Source organism: Hakea prostrata, chromosome 9 (genome assembly GCF_041222555.1).
Source record: "Hakea prostrata isolate BN-2017 chromosome 9, UWA_Hpros_2, whole genome shotgun sequence".
Lineage (NCBI taxonomy): Eukaryota > Viridiplantae > Streptophyta > Magnoliopsida > Proteales > Proteaceae > Hakea > Hakea prostrata.
The window spans coordinates 61,627,454-61,644,387 of NC_142608.1; the positions used below are offsets into that span (position 1 = coordinate 61,627,454).

A 16,934-nucleotide genomic window follows, 5' to 3' on the forward strand; every position below is an offset into this window, starting at 1 on the left:
GTGAATCGGGCCGTCAACTGCACTAAACAATGAATTAATTATTTTTTCCAAAGCAAAATCCGCAAGAAGTCTGCACACAAATTCAATGTCGTAATATGGTGATCTAGAGCATTCCACCAAACCATCCATGAGCTCATTTATCTCATGAGGTCATGAGGTCATGAGGTCATGTTGTAAATATATTCTTTTTAAATAGAAGTCTTCATATAATGTTCACATGTATCATGTAACGCTGATGTATATGATCCACATTCATTCTCACAAAATCATTTCCTTTCTTCCTTTCTTAAGATGTACACTTTTTTTTTTTTAATATTCCTTAAGATATACACAGGTGAACAATGTTCATCACAACATGTTCCACACATGAAAGAGAAAAAAAAATCATCACATATTGAAGACCAATTAATAACTTATATGCTGGCTTCATCATGCAAATTGATGCCTTTCATGACCTCAGGACTAGTAATAATGTCTTGGATCAACCCTTTTAGTTTATATATATGTATGTCTCCCTGATCTTTGTTCTATTGACCTTAAGCTCTCTTTGTTCTCCATCTTGAGAGGGGGAAAATGGCTCAGTTGGCTGGGGACAATGATGAAATTGAATCACTGCGAATAGAGTTAGCAAAGTTTGCTAAAAGCATGAGGAGGTCATTCCATAGTTTTCGGAGCAATGGAAGAACAAGTTTAGTAATGGAAGATCCTGATGGTGATTCTTACGTTGAAGAAGTTGCTACTACTGCTGAATTTAATGAACAGTGGGCCGAGATTGAGAGACTACCCACTTATGAAAGAACGAGATTATCTTTATTTGATAATTATGAGGATGGTGAGAAAGGAGGTGGAGATGGCAAACGAGTAGTTGATGTAAGAAAGCTTAAAGCTCCAGAACGGCATATATTCATACAAAAACTTATCAAGAACATTGAGAATGATAATCTCCGTTTGTTGCAAAAACTTAGAGAAAGAATTGACAGGTAATTAAAATTTTTTCATCATCTTTTTCTTTTTTTTGTTTAGAATTTATAGAAACAACACTAAAAATTTTAATGAATTTATTTGGAAATAATTATTATATATTAGAAAAAATTTATAAAAATCTATTTGTTTTACAGGGTTGGTGTAAAATTGCCTACCATTGAAGTAAGATTCAAAAACCTAAGTGTTGAAGCAGAATGTGAGGTAGTTCATGGTAAACCACTTCCAACCTTGTGGAATTCTGTCAAAAGAACAATTAACGTAAGTATTAACATTACCTAGTAGTAAATTTCAAATTATAATCTAATATTTTTTTTCTTAATAACACAAAATAATCTATTGCTATGGGTGTATCTAGTAATAATTTTTTTTTTTTTTTTTATATCAAGGTAGATCTTCAAAATCACAATACTAGGCCCTCTAATAATTAATTAAATGTTGGCATTGTTTGTCTTCTTCTTTTTTTTTTTGGTTTTGTTATTGTTGTTTTTATTTTTTTCTTGGGTAAGATATTGTATATGTTTTTTTTTTTTTTTTTTTTTGTAAACAGATATTGTATATGTTTCATGTACTGATGTTCATGTACCACAATTGTCAATATCGAATGTTATCGTAAATTGCACTCAGGTCCTGATATTTTCTTAAAATATTAACTAAACCCTCATGTTTCTGAAATAACAACTTGGTCTCTTTTCCGGTTTTCCCTCCCTCCTTTTTTCCTTCCTGCAAGTTTTTGTTCGTTTGCCCTCTCTAAGGCGCGTGTTCATTCAATGATGAAGAACTTCTTTGATGAGGAAAAGCTGGGCGAGGCAATTGCAAGTTTTTCGCCATTGATTTCTATACTATAACAGTTAGGGAACATGGTTAGAGACAATTACCCGAATTTTGGAGCAGAGACACTCTCCTGTTACGCAACAATAGAGCCTGGTAATGATCCTTCTTATGGTTTATTTAACTAAGAACCAGATTCTGATGAATCTATAGAGTCAAATGTGTCGATTAAGTAGAAGACCCCAAGAAAATTGGCATATTTATGTTCTTCACTGACCCTTTGATCCATTTCAGAAATCCTAGAACTGTTGGCATTTGAATCTTTGGATTGTTTAAACTTCCTTTCATGAAATCTGGGTAGTGTGGTTTTTTATGGGTACCATCTCAAAACAAATGGGTTCCGCCTTTGTCTCACAGAAAACAACCAAATTCCATCAGGTTAATGATAGCTCTTTTTTTTTCAAGGCATTAAGACCTGATATCCCTTCCTCCTTGTTTGGACTGTTTTTCATGACTTCTGCTTTCTCTTGTACCTCAAATTCATAGTCTCCTGTGACTTTAGGGCTTTTTTCATGGGATAATTAATATCATTATGAAAGGTGCCTCTGTTAAGTCACTAATCTGCATTCTTGGTTTTTAAAATTATGTTCTGTAAACCTCGTCCCTGTGTCAAATTGATATTTCTAAAATGTAGGTAATGCAAATATTGATGGATGCAATTTCCACCTAAATGAATTTGTACCCCTCCCTCATAGACAATCCACTACAGCACTGAATGCTCTTTGCATGAAGGAGATCATCTGAAATGACTTGCTGAAGAAGATTCCTGTATGCTAAAACGCTGAAGACCTGAACTGCTTACACTGCAGAAAAGCCACTGAGATTATAAACTTTCTCAAATTTCACCCAGGTGAGAATGGGGTACTGAAGGGGGATGTAAGTCTAATTTCAAAAAGTTCTTTGGCAGACAAATTAGTTGTCTTAGTAACAAAAATCAAAGGAAAAGTGAGAACATACTGAATTTGGACAAATGCACATCTAGTGGAAAGACCCAATCAAGTTTTTTCGAATTGTTATTGGTACCTAGTGTACTTTACCCTAAGTAATAATATAATATAAAACCTACTTGGTTCATCAATATTTATTATGTCATATTGGATTTTCATTTTTGGGGTAAAATCTTGACTGTGACTTTTGTTTCCATTGGCATTGGAATTTCCTTGTTGTTGAGGTCGTTTCTTATCATAACACATTACTTATTTCTTATTTTCTCTTAAGTTTTTCTTAAAGATGCAAGTTTTCTATTGGACAGGATTTCACCTGGCTGTTAGGGTCAAAGTCACAGGTCTCCAAGATTAACATTCTCAGGGATATCAGTGGTGTCATAAAACCAAGCAGGTAGGAAATTAAAAAAACATTCAAAGATACTAAAAATTGTTTTAGTCTGTGAGAAATTCAAGTTGGTGAACAGTATCTATTTAATCAAGTCTTTCCTCCCATCTTTGCTCTAACTATTTCAACTAATGATCCATATTTGGTCTTCTACTCTTTGGGGGGCCTGTTAAACGTGGAATTTTATTCGAAAAACATGACTGTTATGATTGGAGTATTGTGCTTTGGACTTATGTATAGCATGTTCCAAGGATGCTGATATTCCTAGCTGAATGTTGTAATAAAATGACATTGTGCTGAAAATGTATAAAACAGGAATCACAAAAGGAAAGTAATCATTTTTCTTACAAATGATTGGATGAAAATGACCTTCTGTGAAGATCTGCAATGTGAACTCCTTCTTAAACTCTTCACTAAAACAAGTCAAGGTTTACTTATATAGACTTTTATGTTGCAGGATGACTCTATTACTTGGTCCACCAGGATGTGGAAAAACCACCCTGATGTTGGCTTTATCTGGGAAACTAAGTCGATCTCTCAAGGTTTGTATATTTACCATCTTCTATTAAAACCTTGTAATGTTCCAATTCAAAGCATGTAAATTCAAATTTATAAGACAGGATATGATTGTCGGAGCAAGCCTGTCACTAAGACATCTCAGAAATTAATCTATAGACTGAAACTTTAAATGGATATCCAGGTAGACTTAGACTAGTTAAATTTATGCCTCCGTTGATTCATTTGGTCTCTTAAGTATGGTACTGGTTGAGTTGAATTGCAACACTAAACCTTTGAAGCATTTTGTGAGTTCTAAGAAAAAACTAATGATAAGTGGCCAAAAGAAAAAAAGATTTTTCTTTCACATACAAAGTGGTTCTGTGTTAAGAGGCATATGGAAATGTTGTCAGATCTATTATTGGTCAGATAATGTCAACTAACGTTTATAAATCTTTTCGAATAATTTTCATTGTGATATTGCTCATTTCGAATAATTTTCATTGTGATATTGCTTTGCTTTAAATTATGTTTATCTCATGGTGTTTTCAATCCTTTATCACAGCTGAAGTTTGTTTTAATGCAATCTCTAGGTTACTGGAGAGATCTCCTATAATGGTTACAGACTTGAAGAGTTTGTTCCCCAAAAAACAGCAGCTTATATAAGCCAACATGATCTGCACATAGCTGAAATGACTGTTAGGGAAACACTTGATTTTTCTGCATGTTGTCAGGGTGTTGGAAGTCGAGCAGGTAGGTTTTCCTTGGGCATACATTAATTGGATTTTGTTGTAAGTTCTTTGTCTTTTTGAATTCAAGAAATAATATTAGTGTTTTCAATGTCTGTGAAGAGATTATGATGGAGGTTAGTAGAAGGGAGAAGCAAGCTGGAATCCTCCCAGACCCAGATGTTGATACTTATATGAAGGTACCAGCAAGCACCACCATATTCTTTTCCTTCTTATTGCTGTACTTAATAATGGGGTATACATCCCTGATATGTGGGTGTACAATATAATATGGAACAAGTGCAAAATGTGTTTCCTATTCTTTTTTACAGCAACAAGTGTTGCTACATTACATATGAAACATATAGATTTGAAGAGAGAGAGGGAAGAAAAAATAAGTTTGAGTAACATATGAGAGGGAAGAGAGGAAATGTTTCCTAATAATTAGGGTCCAAGCTAGAACAATGGGTATAAGAAACAGAGAAAGAAGGCTTTAGTTAGAAGTAAGGCAGAAATAATAGGAGAGAAAGAGAACAATAAGAATGGGGTCAGACTCACCAAAGGTGGCAGGGGAGGCAACTACAAATCAGTTCAAACTTCTGTTATCAAATGAAGTGCAATTCAAGGTATGGGTGTACAATCTTATCCTTAGGAAATCCTAAAAGGAATTTTTGGACAGCTAAACTGGTTTGCTGATAACAAGCAACTCAACAACTAATAAATAGTATTGTAAAATCTAAAATTTTTTAACCAACTTTCATATTAAGGACTTGGCTGCGTAATGTTACCAATAATAGGATAGGAAGACTTTAGGCTTCAGACCCACTCATAAAATGTTAATTTTATTTACACCCTTAAGAGCCTCGCTTCTGAACTTTACATTTGATAACGTTACAAGAACTTAAAAAAAGAGGCTGAACTTAGTGCAATTACAAAATATATGATGGAACTACAAATAGAACATGCTCATGTCAGTTAAGTGCTTGAGTTGCTTTTCCAAACCATATCTTCCTATAATTGGTCTACATCTGCTTCCTGGATTTTATGTGCTCAATTGTTTTCAGTTACAAAGGAATAAACCGTACGGATTTCTTTAGCAGTAGTTGTTTAGCTCTAATCATCGTTTCTTGAACACAATTTAGAAACCCTTTTCTAAAGTTGTTGACCCTTTGGCTTAGCCATTTTTTCAACTTAATATGGTAATGCCAGACGCATGATTTCAGAACTATAGATATTCCTTTAGAGATTATAGGAGACAGACATCAATCACCAGTTAAACTGTGTAGCTTGAGGCTTTTCCTAGTGCTTGCTTGAGTTTTATGATAATCTTTCCCCAACTTCGCAAATTGAAATTAACCAAAATACAAAGCATAAGTTGTTTCATTATGGATGTAAGGTAGGGGTAACAGATTCAGTCTATGTTTGAATGTATAGGATTTTACTTAGCACACTTTAAGCAAAGAATTGCCAATGAACAAGTATGGAACTGTTCTTAGGGCTGTAATAGCATTTTCTTTGTAGCATGTATAAATTGTTAGTATGGTATGGTTTTATCCTTATATTCTAGTTCTAGGTTATAGTTGGTTTTGGTATTGCCGTTTTCATGACTTTTATTTTTGAACTGTTCTGATAGGCAGTTTCTGTTGAAGGCACCGGTAAAACCATTCAAACAGACTATATCTTAAAGGTAAATTATTCAAGAGCTTGAAAAATCATGCTTTTCTTCTCTAACTCATAGCAGGTCCAATAGTTTATTTTACTGAACATGTTGCGTCTTAATGCCATCCAGATCCTTGGACTTGATATTTGTGCTGATTCAATGGTTGGAGATGCAATGAGAAGAGGTATTTCAGGTGGTCAAAAGAAGAGAGTGACTACAGGTAAGGTTAATATTCAGTTGTATTACATAATATTACATATCATGCTTAAAAAATGTTTAAGGATTTCAATTTTAGAGGCGTTAAGTTGAAAATAGTTTTTCCCGGTAAGTTTTTTTAATTTTTTTAATTTTTTAATTTTATTTTTTTGTAGGGGAAATGATTGTGGGTCCAACAAAAGCTCTCTTTATGGATGAAATATCAACTGGCCTGGACAGTTCTACAACCTTTCAGATTATTTCCTGCCTTCAGCACTTGGTCCATCTAACAGATAATACGGCATTGATATCACTTCTCCAGCCTGCACCCGAGACATATGATCTATTTGATGACATTATCTTGATGGCAGAAGGTAAAATCGTGTACCATGGGCCACGTAGTTGTATTCTTGAATTCTTCGAGTATTGTGGATTTAAGTGTCCGGAGAGAAAGGGAGCAGCTGATTTCCTTCAAGAGGTATGTGTTATAGCTATATCCTTCATTATAACTCTCTTACTCTCTATAGTGGTGCACTTATATTTCTAAAACTTTTCAATTCAGGTTGTTTCCAGAAAGGACCAGGCACAGTACTGGTTCCTTGAGGACAAAGCTTACAGCTACGTTTCTGTTGATAAATTTTGTGAGAATTTTAAGGCATTCCATATTGGGAAAATTTTGGATGAGGAGCTTTCAAACCCATATGACAAGTCTCAGAGCCATAAAAATGCCTTATCATTTAGTGTGTACTCTTTAAGTAAATGGGAACTCTTCAAAGCCTGCATGAGCAAGGAATACCTTCTCATGAAGCGGAATTCTTTTGTATATGTCTTCAAATCAATTCAGGTAGGTATAACTACATTTGAGATTCCTTCCCTGTAATGATATTTCTCAGTCCTTGTCCAATCTAATATCTGCTTGAATATTTATTCCCTGCAGCTTTTCATCATTGCATCCATCGCAATGACTCTTTTCCTAAGGACTCGTATGGGTGTCGACTCGATCCATGCAAACTATTATTTGGGTTCCTTATTTTATGGGCTTATCATGATACTTGTCGATGGATTCCCGGAATTATCTATGACAGTCTCAAGGCTTGCTGTATTCTACAAACAGAGAGATAGCTACTTTTACCCAGCTTGGGCTTATGCTATTCCATCGGCTATCGTAAAGGTTCCAGTTTCAGTTATGCAGTCCTTAGTTTGGACCGCTCTTACTTATTATGTCATTGGTTATAGTCCTGAGTTTGGAAGGTGAGTATTCATGGAGAGTTAATTCTTGAATTATCTGAAAAATATTTTGGCAAAATATCCAAATGTTTGATAGCACAGTAGTGTTTGAGATATATGTTCTAGTGGATGCAAGTCATATTTATCACTTTATAGACCAGACTCCGTTAAGTTTTTCAAGAATTGGATTACTCTAGCTAACCCATAAATTACGGAAAATATGGCAAAAAAACATGTGGAGGTTTTTATCTAAGTTGTTAATCCTAGACTAGGAGAACTTGAAATTCTGATGCATTAAATGGTGCTTGCGTATTTTGTGAAAGGTTTCAATATATATATATATATTTAATTTTTTTTTTTGAGATGCTGAAATTTGTTTGACTTGGACCATGTTTTCTTCTTCCAAGTTCTACTTAAAAAATGATGAATGCGTTAAATTTTCCATTTACAACTCTTTTAGTTTCTAATTGTTTTATTTTGATTTCCAGGTTCCTCCGCCAGTTCCTTCTCCTTTTTGCCATGCATCTAATGGCAATGTCTATGTTCCGATTTATTGCATCTGTTTCTCGTACTATTGTCGCTTCTATGACAGCTGGTAGCGTAACTATGATGATACTCTTTCTATTTGGCGGTTTCATTATTCCACACCGTAAGTGTAACTGAGCTTTCTTCTAATTGAGCTCCATGAAAGTTTCAACATGGATGTACTTAATAGTGTTCTGGTTGCAGCCTACATGCCTGCTTGGATACAGTGGGGTTTTTGGGTTTCTCCATTGACCTATGGGGAGATAGGCATTACTTCAAATGAATTTCTTGCTCCTCGGTGGCAAATGGTGAGCTAAAACATCTAATTAGTCAATTCTTATTTTCAATTACTTAATTAATTATGTATCGTTTAAATTTTGAAAAAAATATATATTGCCAAAACAGTTATTAGAAAATTGCAATGTGATGTACCAGAATATATGTGGCCAACATGGTTTGATAAATTTGTGTAAAGATATATGTCAGAAGTATTCGAACGAACCAATTCTATAATTTTCCAATGAATTGATTCTTTCACTCGTCCATTATTTTTAAATAATATTATATTTTGATTTCTCAACAATGCAAGCATTCTATCTGGTGATACTACGTTAAAGGATCTATAGTACAGCCAAATAACTGTTTCTTCAATGAGCAATATGCTTTTCTAATGACTTAAATTTGACCAACAACTTATGATCAGCTTTTCCAATTCTATTCATTTTTTTTTCTACAGATGTCTACAAACACTACTTTAGGACAACAGGTACTTCAAAGCCGTGGGCTGGACTTCAGAAGCTACTTTTATTGGATATCAGTTGCTGCCTTATTTGGCTTTGCGATACTTTTTAATGTTGGATATATAATGGCTTTAACTTTTCTAAAACGTAAGCTTACCTTTCTTTTTGCTTAACAGGCTTATGCCATATTGAAAAGGGAAATTGCAGTAACATTATAAAATTGTTTTTGTGTTCTTCAGCTCCTGGGATGTCACGTGCTATTATTTCAAATGAAAAGCTTTCTCAAATGCAAGGAAAAGATGATAACAACAATGATTCCATAGTAGAGGAATCTACTGAAGGCCATCCTGAAAATGTTGCAGAGCCTAAAAAAGGTGGGACAATAGTCTTATATCTGTTTTATTTCCAAAGAACGTGAATTGACCATTTAAAGTATTGCAAAACTAGAATTTTACCCCCTTCAAAATTTAAAAAGAAACAAAACCATTTAGTTATAGCCTCTACTCATTAGTTTTGGTTGTCCTAGTCTTTCCTTGATTATATAATAATTCCATGGTTGATTTTTTCCCTGATTATATAATAATTCCATGGTTGATTTTGTAGGGAAAATGGCCTTACCTTTTGAGCCCCTAACAATGGCCTTTCAGAATCTTCATTACTACATTGACACTCCTCCGGTAAACATACTAAATCAATCATTCACAATGAATGTAACTTTCTAGATGGTAAACTTTGATCAAATGGCTTATTATTTTTCATTGGGCTCAGGCAATGAGAGAACGGGGATTCACACAAAAAAAGCTACAACTTCTTCATGATATTACTGGTGCATTTAGGCCAGGTGTTCTTACAGCACTAATGGGTGTCAGCGGTGCTGGGAAGACTACTCTCATGGATGTTCTTTCTGGAAGAAAAACTGGCGGTTCTATTGAAGGAGAAATTAGTATTGGTGGATACCCCAAGGTTCAAGGAACATTTGCTAGGATATCTGGTTACTGTGAGCAAAATGACATACATTCTCCACAGATTACTGTGGAGGAATCAGTGATATATTCTGCTTGGCTGCGATTGTCACCTCAAATTGATTCAAAAACAAAAGCTGTATGGCATTCATCATTAGAGTTAATTATTTTTTACCATATTTTTGGATGGAATCAAGTGCTGAAGAAATCATGAAATGCTTTTTTACAGGATTTCATAAATGAAGTTCTTGAGACTATTGAGCTTGATGGAATTAAAGACACCTTGGTAGGCATGCCTGGTGTCAGTGGTTTATCAACTGAGCAACGTAAACGACTCACAATAGCTGTGGAGCTTGTTGCCAATCCTTCAATTATATTCATGGATGAACCTACCTCGGGATTGGATGCAAGAGCAGCTGCAATTGTTATGCGGGCAGTGAAGAATGTGGTCGGTATGGGACGGACAGTTGTTTGCACTATCCATCAGCCAAGTATCGATATATTTGAGTCATTTGATGAGGTATATCATTAAGTCAAGAACCTTTTATTTTTCATTACCTTTTCCAAATTGAGAATGATGTGATGATCCGTTATAGTAGTGCAAGCACTACGTATGCTGTGTACTTAAAAGTGGATGGGACTGCTGCACATAACAGCTAAAGTTGATAGCTCCTTGTCAACATAACCACAAAGAGGAGCTTAAATAAGTAAATATTCTGACTTCAAAGCTACTAAATTTCATGCAAAAACAAGTTTTTGATGGTAGCCCGTCAAATCAAATTGGATGGAATTTGGACTGAAGCATCTAGTTACCTATGGATTACTCTACTGGACATTTGGCTGTCGAATATATGGAGACAGACATGGATAGGCATCAAGTCAACTTTGGGAGCTATCTCAGTCACCCACCATATGGATCCTTGCCCCTTTTTCCTTATGGTTCTTAAGCTGTCCACTGTCAATGAAATTTTGGAAGCTTTCAGTGACATTCAGTGCGCTCAGATTGATAGGATATCTGACCTGAGACAAAATGATGATATGGGCAACATGTCCACGAAACTTTGGGTCCATCGGATAATGCTCATGGCTTATAAGTGGGTTCAGTTGGAAGGCCTTGCAAACAACGCTCATTTGGACCCCTGCACATTTGTTGATTTGCTTAGACTGTTAACATTTTAGTGAGTCCTGAAGATGCAACAAGCAAGCATGGGCTTTTAGAAATCACTGTGTTTTTCAAATTCTTTACGTGAAATGTTTTAGATGTAATCTGGAAATATGGTTTTTCATCCATCTACTGTGCATTTTGCCATTCTTGCAGTTGGTCCTAATGAAAGCTGGAGGACGCTTAATCTATTGTGGACCACTGGGTCAACATTCAAGCAGAGTTATCAAGTTTTTTGAGGTAAATTGGCTAATTTTGATATATCATCTCCTCATTTGATGTCATATTAATGCTACATTTTGTGATCAGAAACAAGTGGTTGGTAAATCCTTCTCTTCCTTCACCTTTTCAGGAAATACCTGGGGTACCAAAAATTAAAGACAAGTACAATCCAGCAACTTGGATGTTAGAAGTTACTTCTACGTCTGCGGAAGCAAACCTTGGTGTTGATTTTGCTCATATCTACAGGGATTCTAGTTTGTATAAGTAAGTATAACTTTCAATTCTGAAGGGGGAAAAATAAATTAATGTAGTACCATTCTAAATCTAGTACATTATATTTCTAGTTGTGGACATCATATCAGTATCAGGTAGATTGGATGATGAGACGTTATCATCTAAGGTTATTTGTGTTCTTGAAGTGGGCTAAACCATGGGAATTTGGGCACTCGTTCTATGGTTAAGTGATTTCAATCTAATGGTTCATGATATTATATGTTATTTTATCTCCAGTTTTTCACAAGGGAAAAGATCCCTGCCTGGTTGCATACCCACATGTCCAGACATGGTAGGGGAAAAATGATCATCCTTCACTCCTGGGTGGATGTTAGTATGGTTGGAGACAGGCAACCGGACAGTGATCTCTTGCCCCTTTTATTGTTAATATCCTCCTGCTTGCCATTGATGCACTAGAAGTTGTTGAAGTTAAATCATATATATTCTTTTTTATGCGTGTGTGTCAGTGTATTTTATAGGGGTCGATCTTTTTTCCAATTGGAACTACAAAAGTACAACACTAAAGCTAATAGAGGCAAGTAAAAGAGAGGATCTTGAGGAATAGGTATAAACAAGTAATCAAAGATTCAAATGATGATATATCAAAATCCAGGGACGGGGAAACAGTTGATTACATATCAAAAAACGAGGGTGGAAGAAATAAGTATAAAACAGATGACACATTTAGAAGCCAGGATTGTGGGGGGAGCTAAAAGCCCCAATGTGTCACAAGATGCTGTCTTTGTCTCGTAGAACAAATAAATCAAACCCTATTCTTTTTAGTCTTAAAAGTATATGGCTCCCAAATTTTGATCTATAGTGTGCAATGAGGAAGGTACATATTCTTTTATTTCTTTCCAGCCAAATGTGGTTAGCCACTGCACTAAAGGCAAGTTTTTCAATGCATATGCAATTACTGGTTGACTTACTATTGAAAGTTTTTAAGATCCACCTCCCTTCTTACTGAAAGTTGTTTATCAATTGGGCTAAAGGTTGTTTACCCATGGGGCACCTTGTCAGAGACCATTATCCATTCAAAACGACTTTCAAATTTGCTACAACTGATTTTTAGATTGTGCCTTTGATATAATTCCTGGGGTAAATAGAACATTTTCTTATTGTTTTAGCTTGTTTAAATTCTTGTACAATTTTACTACTTTTATATAGAATAAAGATTAGCTATTGAAATATAAAATGGTATTGCAAAATGTTATTTTAACTAATTTTTTTTCTTCACTGTAGGGAAAATGTAGAGCTTGTTAAACAATTGAGTACTCCATCACCTGGCTCAAATGATTTATTTTTCTCTACACGTTTTCCACAAAATGGTTGGGGGCAGTTCAAAGCATGCTTGTGGAAACAATGCTTGTCCTACTGGAGAAGTCCTGCTTACAATTTAAGACGCTTCCTTTACACATTGTTTGCATCTGTCCTATTGGGAATACTATTCTGGAAGCAAGGGCAGAGGATGTAAGTCTATTTACTATACTGAGATTCTATATACTGTAGAATTTAGATGACAAAAATCAAATCCATCTTGGTATATTTGTCTTGGTTGGTCTCAATTGGGTTTTACCAGGGTCAAAAGATATCCAATCTTTTACTTTCAGTTGCAGTAGTATACTAGTGATGAACCCCAGTGTATGCATGTAGAACCCATTTACTGTAGACAACTTTATATAATTACTTCAAGAGATTGAACCACTTCTTTACCTTCCTGCACTTAAAGCCGGAGTAGAAGTACGTAGAGGCAGGTCAAGGGATAAAGTGGCCTTCTTCTGTATGATTCTTAAGCTCTAATGATGTAGTGATGGAAATTCTTTTTGCATACTAAAATAGTTCCTTCATTTTCTGTTGCAGAAATACCCAGCAAGACTTGCTCAATGTACTTGGTGCAATGTATGTTGCGGTGCAACTCTTAGGTGTAAATCTCAGCTCCTCGGTGTTACCATTTGTTGCAACAGAGCGTACCGTCTTCTATAGGGAAAGAGCTGCAGGGATGTACTCTCCATGGGCATATTCATTTGCACAGGTTTAAACCTTTCTGTCAAACTTATCTAGTTGATTTAGTTCAATTTTTTGTATATTTTTTTTTACTTTGGGGCTAGAGAAAATAAACCATACTATTATTTTTCTTTTTTATTGATTTTGTCACTCTTTTCTGGACTTTATTAAGATTCTAACAAGAATTGTTCTAGCATGACACTACTGGACGGGTGAAAGTTTTACCTTTCTTTTGTCTATGAGAAGCACATAGTCGCCAATATATGAAGAAGCTAAGAAATTTGCAATTTCAACTGTTAGCTTTTGCAGCACAGGGGCCACATCTCTTTCATTTTTTTTTTTTTCAATGCACTGAAGATGAAAAGTCCATTCTCTTGTTTTGTCATTGTGTATTTCTTATTTTAGTGTTGGCCTATCAATCTGAGCTTTTCTAGCCTCTTTTTTTCCCCATATTTAAACTTACTTTAATTTGATTGTTGATGCAGGTGGTAATTGAGGTTCCATATTTGTTCACTCAAACATTTATTTATGTCATCGTGACATATCCCATGATTGGGTACTACCTGTCAGCTTATAAGATATTTTGGTACTTCTATGCCATGTTCTGTATTCTAGCCTACTTCAACTACCTCGGAATGATGCTTTTGGCAATTACACCTAGTGTTCATGTTGCTGCAATATTGTCATCAGCCTTTTTCACAACATTGAATCTTTTTGCTGGCTTCCTAATGCCCAAACCGGTAAGCATTTATTCCACTTTCTTGCGCTAAGTATTTACCTTTTTGTCAGCAAAGCCTGATCCCTAAATCATCCATATTGATTAGACTCAAGTGACTTCTTATAGATTTGAGAGGTATACTAGTTCTATGTGACTGAGTTGTCTCCTAGGCTCTGTATACCGATTAATCCTGACTATGTTTAGGTCAAGTAGTCCCATTTTTTTTCCACTCCCCATTTTATCTAGGACTGCAGCTGCATTTTGAAGTTCCATTAATCATAGAAGTAAAATTACCTACTAATGAATTACGTGAATTTAAAATACTGACTGAGTTCTGCTCTTTCTTGCAGCAAATTCCTGCATGGTGGATTTGGTTTTATTATTTATGCCCTACATCTTGGGCATTAAACGGTCTCTTAACTTCACAATATGGAGATGTAAACAAGGAGATATCGGTATTTGGTCAACCTGGAACTGTATCTTCCTTCTTGAATGGATACTTTGGATACAGTTATAACGACTTGGATGTCGTAGCTGTTGTTCTTATTGCATTTCCAATCACCGTTGCATGTGTCTTTGCTTATTGTATAGGAAAACTGAACTTCCAAAAGAGATAAATGTTGTAAAGCCTTAACCCAGTATTGCACATAGACTGGAACATTGAGTTTTTCTTTCTGTAATTCAAATTTTGGTCTGAGGTAATTCATGCCCGACTTGTGTACAGATCCCATTCGTAACCCTACTCCAGATTGCTGTACCCTGTAATGAAATTTTGAAGGAATTTTTTGTTGTCATTGTGGAGAGTATTTGTCTGACACATTGTTGTTGTGTATTGTTACTGAGATCAATTCAGTTCATGAAGAGTACTGAATGCCCCTGTTTGAGGGGTCCCAAGGAGCGAAATTCAGAATGTCACAGACTCAAATGGAGATATGATGGATGCTCACCTTTGAACTCTGTTTAAAGCCATGTTTGGTGTTGTATCAACAATAAGTGGGTGGACATTGTATTTGATTATTTGAGAGGCTTCTTTGGGTTCTGAAGTTAAAACAAGCTGTAGAAATACTAGTTGATTCTTTTCAGGAGAGGTTCTTGTATACTGTTATGAATGTGCACAGAGTAATTCATACTTTGATCATATAAAAAACCCAGTGCCCTTTTAGTGGCAGATATTGATTTTAGCAAGACAAAAGACATTTTCATCTTAAGAAGGTTTTTTTAAGCCACGAGAGTAATACTAGGCTTACTAGCTAGCTCTTTTGTATACAAGCAATTAAAGGATGGCATACAAACATAGGGTGATGATGACATGGCTAAAATAGGAAGCTTACTGTAACTGAATTGCAGAATATTTTATCAGTATTCGAACGTGGGCCCCGCACCTATTGTGTAATGGAAAAACATCGGAAAAGTACATTATGGGTTCAAACTCACCAAATGATCGAGTGTCTCTCATCAGGTATGTGTTAATTAAACATGCTGCAACCCTCTTTGGTGCAGTGCTTATCATGCCTGACTCCATGTCGCTCGTTGTGGTTTTCAGAACCATGAGTGCTGTGGTTGGACTCCTCACACGCAAGGTTCCAGCAACAATCCCAGCTGTCTAGCAGCTGACGACCTCTGAAAGGTCATGGAAGTTCTCTCAGAGAGCACTAAACTGCCAACCATCAACCAGATTCGACTGCTGTATGATCTGAGAAAAAGCTGCATGGGCTCTGCTCTTCGTCATGGTGGGGTTCTCACTAGTGTTTGCTTGAGGCTTCCTGAACTGAACAAGCGAGAGCTTATCAATTTGGAGTCTGAATCACCTACCTCTTGGAGGAGCAGCACATACTATTCTCAGGACCTTCTTCACTGCACAATAGGTGTGGGACCCACGTCTGAATACTGATAAAATAAATTAGAAGTGAGACTTCGAGTGAGTCCTAACTATGTAGGCCCCATCCCTATTGTGTAGTGGAGATCATGTGCTTTCTTGGCGGGAGGTGATCCAAACTTATCGACTTAGGTGTCGTGCAATACTTGTTTTCGTAGTAGGTCTCTTTAAAAACTGTCATTCTCTAAGGAACACATAAATTTAACATGGTTCACATGTAAGAAGAAGACTCTATCAATCAATTGTGAGAATGACATTACAAAAACTCTCACCCAAGACTATAAGGTGTAAATCTAAAATCTCACAATGAACTAATAAAAGATTATTAGGGTGTAAGCCCTTTTCCATTACAAATCTCACGAATCGGGTTAACTGGATTACATACCAAAATATGTCAATGTAGATCCATCTTAGAAAGTCGAAATCAAGAATTTGGGTCATACATAATAATATCAAATCTTAGCTCCAATGTCTAAATCAGTGATCCAAGCAAGGACAATGAGAATTGAAAACTGATGATCGAAGGAGTGACCTAATTAAGTGAGATTAATAAGTATGACACCATCCATCAAGTTTTACGTAAACCATGTGTTGTTCCATTGGCCTAAAAGGAAGGTGTTGTCATTGTTGGCAACTTAAGTGGGTTTTGATATGGTACAACAACACACAAAAAGGTTCCGAGAAAAAGAATCCAATTCAAATAAAGAAAACTCAAGAATCCCGTTTTTGAGGGTCTCTGTCCAGTTTTGATCAACATTTTCATCGGATGGTCATCCAGTGTCCGATTGAGCCGATTTTTGGAGGAGAGCTTCACGACTTCTTGATCTTCAAATCCAACGGTGGGATTGTTCATTGGAGATCTCTAAGTTAGTCCGATTTGTACGTCAAAACACTCCTTGTTTAAGTCAGATAGGAACTCTGAGTTTGATTCAAACTCTGAGTTCAGTTTTGATCAACATCTTCATCGGATGGTCATCCAGTGTCCGATTGAGCCGATTTTTGG

The 16,934-nt window shown here is 35.7% G+C and overlaps 1 protein-coding gene across 3 annotated transcripts; it reads left to right on the top strand.

The window, feature by feature from the left end:
- Positions 1 to 573: 573 nt before the first annotated feature.
- On the top strand, positions 574 to 14,920 carry LOC149006005 (pleiotropic drug resistance protein 3-like). 3 transcript variants are annotated; one of them, XM_089168234.1, is made up of 24 exons: positions 574 to 980; positions 1,119 to 1,242; positions 3,065 to 3,150; positions 3,602 to 3,686; positions 4,233 to 4,392; positions 4,491 to 4,567; positions 6,001 to 6,054; positions 6,157 to 6,247; positions 6,399 to 6,700; positions 6,785 to 7,066; positions 7,160 to 7,473; positions 7,938 to 8,098; positions 8,179 to 8,282; positions 8,711 to 8,861; positions 8,954 to 9,088; positions 9,318 to 9,391; positions 9,483 to 9,815; positions 9,906 to 10,196; positions 10,995 to 11,078; positions 11,191 to 11,324; positions 12,576 to 12,803; positions 13,194 to 13,365; positions 13,823 to 14,077; positions 14,406 to 14,920. In XM_089168234.1, exons 1-24 carry the CDS (start codon positions 574 to 576, stop codon positions 14,670 to 14,672), a joined length of 4,371 nt encoding a protein of 1,456 aa, XP_089024360.1. In that variant the 3' UTR covers positions 14,673 to 14,920. The 3 variants fall into 3 exon arrangements, with proteins under 3 accessions (XP_089024360.1, XP_089024358.1, XP_089024359.1); XM_089168232.1 differs by lacking the exons at positions 574 to 980; positions 1,119 to 1,242 and adding an exon at positions 1,717 to 1,908; XM_089168233.1 differs by lacking the exons at positions 574 to 980; positions 1,119 to 1,242 and adding an exon at positions 2,234 to 2,662.
- The last annotated feature ends 2,014 nt before the right edge of the window (positions 14,921 to 16,934 follow it).